Source organism: Sardina pilchardus, chromosome 7 (assembly GCF_963854185.1).
Source record: "Sardina pilchardus chromosome 7, fSarPil1.1, whole genome shotgun sequence".
Taxonomy (NCBI): domain Eukaryota; kingdom Metazoa; phylum Chordata; class Actinopteri; order Clupeiformes; family Clupeidae; genus Sardina; species Sardina pilchardus.
Window position 1 is genome coordinate 17457728 of NC_085000.1, and position 10729 is coordinate 17468456.

The 10729-nt window shown below is 44.7% G+C and overlaps 3 protein-coding genes across 3 annotated transcripts in view; 1 reads left to right on the forward strand and 2 right to left on the reverse strand.

The window, feature by feature from the left end:
• phactr3a (phosphatase and actin regulator 3a) overlaps positions 1 to 757 on the reverse strand; it is a 29222-nt gene extending 28465 nt beyond the window's left edge. The window contains exon 1 of the mRNA XM_062540967.1: positions 577 to 757. Coding sequence (XP_062396951.1) covers positions 577 to 682 — 106 coding nt within the window. The 5' untranslated portion in view covers positions 683 to 757. The remainder of the gene's footprint in view (positions 1 to 576) is intronic.
• A 1058-nt stretch (positions 758 to 1815) lies between these two features.
• On the forward strand, positions 1816 to 8427 carry pigt (phosphatidylinositol glycan anchor biosynthesis, class T). Its single transcript, XM_062540969.1, has 12 exons — positions 1816 to 2244; positions 2532 to 2709; positions 2851 to 2978; positions 3365 to 3465; positions 3916 to 4002; positions 4236 to 4323; positions 5008 to 5105; positions 5265 to 5421; positions 5797 to 5997; positions 6370 to 6535; positions 6774 to 6857; positions 7130 to 8427. The coding sequence occupies exons 1-12, from the start codon at positions 1845 to 1847 to the stop codon at positions 7377 to 7379; spliced, it is 1938 nt and encodes a 645-aa protein (XP_062396953.1). The 5' UTR covers positions 1816 to 1844; the 3' UTR covers positions 7380 to 8427.
• Positions 8428 to 9059: 632 nt separating this feature from the next.
• wfdc2 (WAP four-disulfide core domain 2) lies at positions 9060 to 10405 on the reverse strand. Its single transcript, XM_062540970.1, has 4 exons — positions 10301 to 10405; positions 9818 to 9961; positions 9518 to 9655; positions 9060 to 9357 (listed from the first exon to the last, which is right to left on the reverse strand). The coding sequence occupies exons 1-4, from the start codon at positions 10389 to 10391 to the stop codon at positions 9224 to 9226; spliced, it is 507 nt and encodes a 168-aa protein (XP_062396954.1). The 5' UTR covers positions 10392 to 10405; the 3' UTR covers positions 9060 to 9223.
• Between the last annotated feature and the right edge of the window lie 324 nt (positions 10406 to 10729).

The following is a 10729-nucleotide window of genomic DNA, read 5'->3' on the forward strand; positions in this document are numbered from 1 at the left end:
ACCTCCTAACCAACGCTCTCGCTGTTTTGTATTATAAGCCTATTCTAAAGCAACGTGTAACCTATTTTTGGTGATGAACACAGTAGACATTAAAAATGGAGCAGTGGGCCACAGCTCATTGGCTAGATGTTATGGAATAATAACAACAACACAATCACAACGGCGAAGAGGGAATGTGCGGTGTCATTTCAGATGGCTATTTTCAGATCTTTACGTCTGCACTGATTAAGATAGCGGCAATTATATCGCCTGCAAAGGGAATACTGGTTATAAATAGCGTTTATTGACTCGCTCTGAGAAATACTCCAGTTAAATTTGTTTGGTGTTGGCGAAAGACACATGCCACTATACACAAATTCTGAACATTTTTGAAGGCAAATGCGTCATATCTTTCAATTGTCAATATTATAGCCTAACCATTCCTGCTTCAAAATGAAGACGCGCGCTATTCTTGATCCACGGTGGGCTTGAATGGCATGGATGAATTGGGGTTTGGTTTGGACACTCCGGCCGTCGCATTTATGAAACGCCTTTCCTGATGGAATCTCCAGACAATAAAACATTGCATTCGCTTACCTGTGCTCTGCGATAGATCGATGCTCGACTCGGTAAGGATGTTCGGGTCACTTTGAGATCTGCCTCGCTGCAGAATGCATGGCTCCATTCCATCCGATGCAGCCATAGGGGCAGCCTATCGTACTAGAATTATGAATAAAATATTGAAACCCCTGTTTGAGGCGAGCAAGGTCAGCACCGACCGACTAGCAGCCGAGCGAATATTGGGCTATTCAGTCTGACAGCCGCCAGCATCCAGCGCGCGTGAGGGGGGAAGTAAATCCTATGTGTTTGGAGCGTGTGTGCACGCGCGTGTCTCTGTGGGAGGGAGACGTGGATATGTGTATCCGGGCAGTGAAAGGGACGGTGGTACCCAGTGACTGTAGACTACGTAGGCTATGAGCCCACCGTTGACGATTTGTAGTAAATCAGTTATTTCTTATTTCAATATATTTTCTTCCATTGATTAAATATGTTGCGTCCTTCTGTCAGACAGTAGGATAGGCTATAGGCTACCATCTGGGCTTATCACTGCCACTCCGATCGTGCCATAATTGTCAGCATCTTCCCCGTCGGCGAAAGAGGCGGAGGGTGCGATTTAAAAAAAATGTCTGAATTGAAATGGGGGTGGCAGAAGCAAATCGGATTGTATTAAGTGCGATAGCCTACCCTCTCCATCAGCCTAGCCTGCATCCTATGGAGAAGAGCCCTGCAGCCTTTGTGTAGCTTGCGCTTTGTCTATGTGGCCCGGCTCCTTGAGACTACAGATTGTGTTTCCATAAAATGTAATAATGTAGTAGCCTGGGTCCAATCAGAACAGATGATTCACAATTATTAGGCTATTAATCAATTATGTCTACATTTAGGCCCACTCGCGTTATGCTTTCAGGAAGATGAAACAACTGTGAAGCCTATGCATGCACAGGCTAAGCCACAGCAGCTGTGAACAATACAAATAAAAGCTGGTAGAATGTGTAGTATATCGTAGGGCTGAGCAACCCATTATTATTAAAAAGGTTCAGGATAAAACCTGCAGAAAATGACGACTTGAATGTTCACAGCTTAATAAAATAAGAAAGCTGGTTAGAATGATAGATAGCCTACATAGCAAATACTTGTTTACGCTAAGCTTAAGGCTGAATACAAGCGTCTGTGACTTTTTCATTCAGCCTGAAATTCACGCGCAGTCACCGCACAGAGGTTTTCAACATACAGATGCTGTTTCGCTATTGGACAAGCCATGTCCATGTGACACGGAAGTGCCGTTGCTTCCACAGCAAGTGCCGAAGATGGCAGCTCACAGCTCAATTCCCTTACTATTAGCCTTTGCTGCTATTTGTTGTTTGCAACTTTGCCATGTGTCTGCCGATATTGACCAGACAAAAAGCGGAGAACCCTTTGTCGAGCCTCAAGTTCCAGCTGAAGGAAAATTAGAGAAACCGGGCGAGGTGCCTCCCATCGTCTCCGATATTGATCCCCTCGAGGAAGAAGAACAGGATGACAAGCATTGGCAAGCGACTGAGGAATCAATGGTCAAACCCGAACCAACCGAGGAGATTGCACCTCCTCCATCGTTTAAAGACGAATTTAAAGAAGAGTTGGTGATTAGGCCATTGCAATCTGGGGACATTTATGCAAGCTTTCAGTTTCGCACTCTCTGGGATACAGACTTCCTCAAAGGCAAAAGAGGTAGGCAATTCATTTGTCAGGAAGCAGGCTAACTAGCTAGCTTTTTTGTTTTATGTTGGACTGAGTTGTTTAATTTTGTATAACATCTTATCCTCTATACACAATAGATCACAATTTATCATTTGACAGCTAGCTAGATATTATGCTGTTTTTGTGTTGATGTTATTCAATGGGACATCCCATACAGTGTAGGCTACATCTTTAATAGCCTACCTCCACTACGTCACTTCCCTTAATTCATCGTGTTTAACATGCTGCTGGCGCTTCTTCTTTGCTTGTCTCTCCAGTCTCCCACTATCATCTCTTCCCGAAGTCCCTGGGCCAGGTCATTTCCAAGTTCTCCGTGAGGGAACTTCACATCTCCTTCACCCAGGGTTACTGGAGGACCATGCAATGGGGGCAGCCCTACTTGCCCTCCCCTCCAGGGGCAGAACTCTGGGTTTGGTTCCAGGACTCTGTCACCGAGTTAGTGCCTTCTTGTGTAATCCTAAAATATGTCTTGTAAAAAGAAAATAACCTTGAACAATTGTCTGTTGTTTATGTCAGTGTTGATGGTGCCTAACAGGTTTGAATGCTTAAATAAGGACTGTCTGTTGTTTATTTCAGTGTTGATGGTGCCTGGAAAGAGCTGACCAATGTCCTGTCTGGGATTTTCTGCGCCTCTTTGAATTTCATCGACTCGACCAACACTGTGCAGCCCAGTGCCTCTTTTAAACCCCTAGGTCTTGAGAATGGTGAGTTTGCTTACACACATTATAGTTAAGATTAACATCTGTTCGCAAGCACACATCCTCATGTTTCTATACTGACATTCATGGATGGCCAATAAATATCATGCCAATTTCACAGGCCTACATATAAAATGGCAAATAACAGTCTTTTAAATGTTTGCCCAAATTTCTAATAAATGTATTTCTCTATAGTGTTCTTAATAAACATATTAAAAGACAACTTGAAAAAACAGTCAAAACCTGACACTTCGATTTTTCACAATGTCTTATCAGTGAGAGATTCAAAATTGTTGTATCTGCATTTTTGATGTTGTTATTTACCCTTACCAGACTGCCATGTAAACACACATTTTGAAACACAGTGAATCTGCCCTGTAATCTTTCTGCAGTTACAAACCCCCAATTCCTGCGCTACGCCATGTTGCCACGTGAGATTGTCTGCACTGAGAATCTCACGCCCTGGAAGAAGCTTCTGCCTTGTGGCTCTAAGGTAGATTAACTCCTAATGGAAACCTTTCTTTTTTATTTCAATTTCAAGGAGGTAAAATACATTTTGAAGAAACAAGGAATACTGTAGTTTTGATGCAGTAATACGGGTATTTTTGTATCTGAAAAATCTGAAATAGATCAGTGGAATATTTATGTACAACAGTCAACTCTCCTTTTACAGCTGTATAGGAGTATTTATGTACTCCTGTTTTGTTCAATAATGTTTTGCTTGAGTTTGTCTCTGTGTTGTGTGGTCGTTTCAGATTGTCAGATCTGTATTTAAGAAAAGGTCATGCCACATCTGTGCTTTGCCTTTAAAACTAGCCTCTTTTTCCCTCTCCTGTTCTTGGTCGACTAATTAAAAGCTAATCCATCTTCCTCTGGTACTGTGTCTCTCACTTGTGCCATGACAACCAGTGTCAGAGTGTTCTATTCTGTTCCTGCTCCTCAGGCTGGATTGGCGGTTTTGATGAAGTCAGAGAAGCTCTTCCACAGCAGTTTCCACTCAGAGGCTGTACATATCCGGCCTGTGTGTCAGGTGAGGTAGCAGTCAGACACCGTCGCACTCTGACATTAGCAACAATATACTGAATAGCCCATATCTTATCAGCTATTGTTCCCTTGGTACTGAAACCATGGGTTTAGTGTTGTTTGCATTAGCCCCTTGTGCTACGGAGTGAGTGACAGGAGGGCAGTGTCACATTGGTTTGTTATGAGCTGTGTGCTAATGTGCTAATGTGCTAGTGTGCTAATGGGCTTCATGGTTTACAGGATGTGGAATGTAAGGCACAGTCATGGGAGCTGAGACAGACACTGAATGTTGTATTTGATGTGCACACCTCAGGCCAGGGGAAAAAAGGTGAGTCCAAGATTATATCAACCGTACTCACGTGTCTTGCCTTGATGTGCTGAGCATATTGCGCATAAGATACACTCAGTGTGCACTTTTGTTAAGTCACCCCCACCAGACTTGCCACCCACTGAGAACCTGAAGGGTTTTTTCCTTTTGGGTTTTGTTTGTGAAGCCTTTATATTTGTTCTTATTTCATAAAACACTGGCTGCTGCTTCCCACTCCCGGTATCCCTGTGAGATTTGTGTAAATGCAAGAGTGCACTTCTCCCACTGTGGCTACAGGTGATTAGCTGTCTTAGAGCGGAAGAGAAAAAGGATCACAAACTCCCACCTGCCATGACGCTTAAGCTAACCCACCTCCCTCTAGGCTTCTCCAGACTTGAGAAAAGCACTCGTTTTCATGGCATCACATATGAATATGAATGTGTAATTCTATGCTTGCTGCTGCCTGCCATTGTCACTTCCGCCAAGGGCTTGTTTGTCTGTCTGACTGTCGGTCTGTTTGTGGTTTGTCAAAAAGTTACGGATGGATTTCACAGTCTGTATCCAGTAGGCGGTTATGTTTTCGCTTGGCGGAGGTTTGCGCTCTCTCTCTGGGTGTTTTTCTAGTTTTTCCAATGGGATCACCACGGGAGACAATGGGAGGCATATGCTTTATTTCCTGTTCTTGTTCCCTGTTTTGTCTCTTAGAGTGGTCCCTGTTCAAGATGTTCTCCCGCACCCTGACGGAGGCCTGTCCTCTTGCATCCTCCAGTAAAGTCTATGTGGATGTAACAGATAACCCCGAGGTTGGCACCATTTTCTGTCTTTCCACCATTCTCCCATATATGTGCATCATCATAATTTTCTTCACTAGGGGAGAAAAGCTTGTGGACTGTTCAACCCCCCAAAAAGTCCTGGATTTGCCCTTCTTTCATGTCATTGACATGACCTTTCTTTTCCCACAGGGGGAGCTGTTTGATCTGCTTCCAGTCTCTCCCCTGCTTACACAAGCCGTGGTGCTTGGAGATCGGCGGACCTACGCTACGTATGACCTGACCAATAAAGACACCTTTGGGAGCACTCGATCTCTGAACGTCCTGGTGCGCTGGAAATCGGACGGTGGTGAGTGTCCCGTCACAGGCCAAAAATGGGGGGACCTGTGCATAGGCCCATTTGGCCTGTGTCTACAAGAGCTCAAGAGCTATTATTTTAAACACAACGCTACACTGTCCTAAGACTGTGGTACTTCAGTTGGAATTTAGTGTTTTCTAGTGGTGACTGACCATCCATCTCAGAGGCATACAGTCATAAACTTTTCCACTGAGGACATGTGCATTTTCACATTTAAAATTTCAAAAATTGTTTTGAAGTTATTTTTCATTTTGTCCTTCTGATCCTTTCTCGTAACCATTACAGTAAGGTAGCACACTTCAGTGTAAAAGCTTTTGAATTTCTGAAGTTCTTAAGCGAGTATCTTTGTCTGCTTGTGTGTGCCAGGCGAGATGATGCGCCCCCTGCTGCACAGCGAGCGCTACGTGGCCGGCTTCGGCCTGCAGACGGGCGAGATCCACACGCTCATCTACAACTACCACCCGTACCGGGCCTTCCCTGTGCTGCTGATGGAGACGGTGCCCTGGTACCTCCGCCTCTACATCCACACACTCACCGTCACCAGCAAGAACAAGGACAACAAACCCAGTGAGTGCCTGTCATGTTATGTACTACAGTACTGAGGAATGTGTAGGACCGGTTTCCTGTAGAGGAGACCAATAAGATATTTCTTACAATGCTTACCATGAGTGTTAAAACAGTGCTTAGTAGTGTACTACTGTTGTTAAATACTACTAAATCCTAAAATACATCTGCATTACTTTCTCTTGAGTGATTTACAAAACACAATTGACATCGGTTTATTGTAATGTGGTAAGGATGTTGAAAACAATAGCAGAAGTTGTATACCCTTCGAGATGGAAAAGGCAAAAATGGATTTCATTGAAAGTTGTAAGCTACAGAAAGAGACATTTTATGAAGATGTTCCTACCAGTTGTTCCTTTCCCATCCGTCCCCAAGGCTACATCCACTATCAGCCGTCTAAGGACAGACTGCGTCCCCACCTCCTGGAGATGCTGGTGCAGCTGCCACCCAACTCTGTGACGGAGGTGACCGTGCAGTTTGAAAGAGCCCTGCTCAAGTGGACCGAGTACACACCTGATCCCAACCACGGCTTCTATGTTGGGTAAGCATTTTCTGTTGTTGTTGTTGTTGTTGTTGTTGTTGTTTTTCTTCTTCTTCTTGCTGAAGTATAATTGGAGTTTGAGGAATTTCTGATAATGGTATGATAGATAATGGTATAATAGATTGGATATAAAATAGATCATGTATAATGGTGTAATAGATTAGTGGACATGCACATTTTTTTGTAGCTGTTTGTGTTAATTGATTTTTTTTGTTGTTGTTTGTTTCCATATTTACAGGTCTTCAGTGATCAGTGGCCTTGTGCCGAGTATGGTGGCCATGGATACCAATAACACCCAGCAGCGTCCTCTCTTCAGCAGTTTGTGAGTTCACAGCAGCAAACTGACTTCCTTATTTACAGTAAAGGACAGCCCAGCCACAGCAATCTGACTTCCTTAATTACACATTCACTGTATTGTATTGTATTGTATTGTACTCTATTGTGTTGTATTGTGCTGTGCTGTGCTGTGCTGTGCTGTGCTGTGCTGTGCTGTGCTGTGCTGTGCTGTGCTGTGCTGTGCTGTGCTGTGCTGTGCTGTGCTGTGCTCTGGCTACAGTCTCACACTCTTTGTCTTCCTCTGTGGTTCCTTCACAGCTTCCCCTGCAAAGAGGAGTCCAGCTACTTTGTCCGCGTCTACACCGAGCCCCTGCTGGTCAACCTGCCCACGCCCGACTTCAGCATGCCCTACAACGTCATCTGCCTCACCTGCACGGTGGTGGCGGTGGGCTACGGCTCGTTCTACAACCTCCTGACGCGCACCTTCCAAGTGGAGGAGCCCAGCGCCGGCTTGGCCAAGCGCCTGGCCAACGTCATCCGCAGGTGGAGGGGAGTCCCGCAGCTCTGAAGGCGGGCAGCTCAGGCAGCCAAAAGCAACAGCAGCGTTTCCTTAAGAAGTATGCATCCAGTTGGGAGACGGAGTTCGGGGAGCCCTGTGGCTGAACTCGTGTGATTGATGACAGAAAAACATTAAGGAACTGAGACCGAGGGGTTGGATGTTTTTGGAGGACTGTAAAGCATGGAATGGTGGATAATATTGGATGTTGTTGTGGAGGGAAGACTTTCAACAACCAGTGGGTAATGATGTCTACGACTTGCTGCGGGAGTGAATTTTTGCCTTGTTTGTCTCCACTGATGTTTATTTGGAAAAAGGCACGTCAGTGGAAATTGAAGAAGCACAGGCAAAACATATGTGCCATGGTGATATGAAGACACTCCATAGTCAGTTTATTCACTGATTGTGTGTGCTGAAGAGCTTACCATCACAGAGTGCTTGACTACTGCTACTGAAATGTGTTACACACCATTTTGCACTGTTTTGTTTGTTTGTTTGTTTGTTTGTTTATTTTGAATGAAAATGGGTGAATGGGATTACTTAATGTTGCATTTATGTATTTTTTTTTTATTTATCTTTAAGTCTCTTAAAAACTCTTCTCAGTCCTACATAGGCACAGCAGGTGGCCACTTTCCAACTTGAACGTCGTGTACTCTGACTGTACTCTGACTGTACTCATGACCCCCTTAACTCAACATCCCATAAAAAGCTACGTATGACTTTTGACATTGAAAAACTGCTAACTATAATTGATCTTAAAGTATCCACTTCAGGATGAATAAGCAAACACAGCAATTTGGTGAGGTTTCATCTGGCTTCCAAAATCATTTATTTTGGGAGTGAAGTGCCCATGTGTGGAAACATTTGGCAGCCACTAGTTGAATGATGTTATAGTCTGGCTATTCAGTCTTAAGTCACACCCCTTGCAACCCCAGATTTAACAAGCATCTTGTCTTAATCCTCATGTCTTTTGTTATTTTGACCTGAAAGCTTTGCAAAGTGAGAGATCACAGATTAAAGGGAAAATGTGGAGGTTTTTTTTTTTTAAATCTGAAGGTTTGACTGATCTCCGTTCTTGAGTCTGGATTCTTGTTCTGCACCGTGCTGTGCTGCCCTCGCCTCGCGTCACTGTATTTCATTTGAATGGCTCTCGGGGGGGAGGCTCGCGGAGGTTCGCGGAGGTTCTCGCATCCCTCCGATTTTTCTGTCAACAAGCCCAGCCTGGCTGCAGCCAAGCTCCTGGAGGGGGACTCCAGACAGAGCTCCCTTTCATTTCCGAGCAAATTTTACTGCACGTGTTTGGCACCCGAGCATGGAAAATGGGTGTTTGCATTCCAAAACGCTGATGGCCCTAGCTGGCTATCAAGCCCATACCCACTCAGGCTCGGGTGGTCCCAGAGGGCAATGGGGCTCCTGGAGCGGATCTGGCTCAAACACGGGCCTGGTCAGGCCCAGATACAGACAGAGCTACGGTATGGGTAGTCTGAGGTGTGCATAACAGCTTAGTATGGATTAGATTTGGGGGGGGGAGGTGGAGGGGGGTACATTAAGCTCGTGTGTATTGAGGTCTCATTACTAAGGAGGTATGCAGATAAACATCAGATTAGACCTCTTGGGCCAGACTCTTTTCCTTTGCCTCAACTCAGTCCAGTGGCCCCTGTGATTTAGTCCCGAGACAATAACACAGTTACACAACAGGAATCCATACTCCTTTACTTATAAGTATATAAAAAAACAAGACATCCACAATGCACTTTACATTCCAATGGAAGGTTATTTTGTCTACGCGTAAAACAAAACTCAAGTATGAAATGTTGAGGTCTGCGCCCCTGTGGTAGGCTACCAGCATTATTCAATCAGCATGGCTCACTGCAGGAGTGGCCGCAGGTTGTTCGACAACACTTCTGCTCCTCTGGACACTGGCCGTCATGGTAACAGTACTCCGCACACATCGGGGTCCCCTTTGGCAGGCCACAGCGACCAGGTTTCACTGAGACACAGATATGACACAGTCAAACACTTCAATCTCTATGTGATAAACTTTCTAAACTGTAAACCAAACTGTACTCAGGGCAGATGCCATTTGCTGGATTAAACAAGCACAGACTCAATTTAGGCATCCATCAGCCCACACACATCCCAAACCTGACCTGTGTAAGGTGGGATACACTCATGCCCACATCCATTGTGGCAGCATTTCTCGTTACTGGGGCAGTCACTGTCGTTTGCGCAAAACTCAGCGCACATCCCTGCTCCACGGCTCCGACGCGGGCACACGCCTGGTTTAGCTGCAAGTAAAAGAACAGGGAGGGATTAATTTAGATCCTCAGCCTTAAGGAATGTAATGTTTTAAGCCCTGGTCACATCTGTTCTCGTTTTGTTTTGTATTTGTTTGTTTCTTTTTTTCTGCTTGCCAAGGAAGGCATGGAAGAGATTCGAGAATGTCTTACTGAACGCGGGCGGCACGCAGACAGCTCCGCAGTCAAAGATGCAACATTTATCATCCCCTGGGCAATCGTCATCACAGACGCATCCACGACCGGACGGCACCACGTCCAAGCGCCGCGGGCAGTGACCCGCTTTCAACCGGATCACTGGAAAAGGGGTGAAGAGGTCACAATATAAAGGGAACTATTGGGTTGAATTGGACAGTTGAGACACTTGATAGGCCTGTTACTGATAGATTCATCATTTTGACATTACCGGCATGTTACAGTAGCCTAACCAGTTGGTCAGAAAAAACGCAGAGCTGACCATTCAAGACAGTACAACACCAATTAACACCTACACATCCAAACATTTCAGCAACATAGTTTTGTAATAACTTAGGCTATACATTTATTTAAGCGGATAGTGTTTGATGTATTGCTACAATAGCCTTGCTGATCGTTTTTTATTTCTGGGAAATGCAATTACATTGTAGGCCTACTCACCTGTTGAATTCTGTTGTGTAGCAGCCTCTGTAAATTCAATCCATATTATCATCATAACAAAGGGAAACACACAACGCGCTAGCTGTCTCATCTCTTCAGCCCTTGTGCTTTACAATCACAGGACCGAACTTGCTGGATACATACTTCAAATTGCCTGGATTAGCATAGAGGGCGGAGGAAAAGAAAGAATGTGGAGTTCTGTGGCCTATCCACTGGGTCTTGGCGCCGTCGACATATCAGCTAGCTCTGACAAAACACCCACAAATAGCTGACTCAGGACAAGCTGCTCAGGTATTCTTATTTAGTTTTGCCTAATTTGTCTTGTTTTATTTTGTTTTGATTTTTTTAAACAGTGAGAGAATTGATCATTAAGTCCAATATTCTAATATGGTTTAATGTCATTAGGCATTCCAATGTGTGATTTAAAGC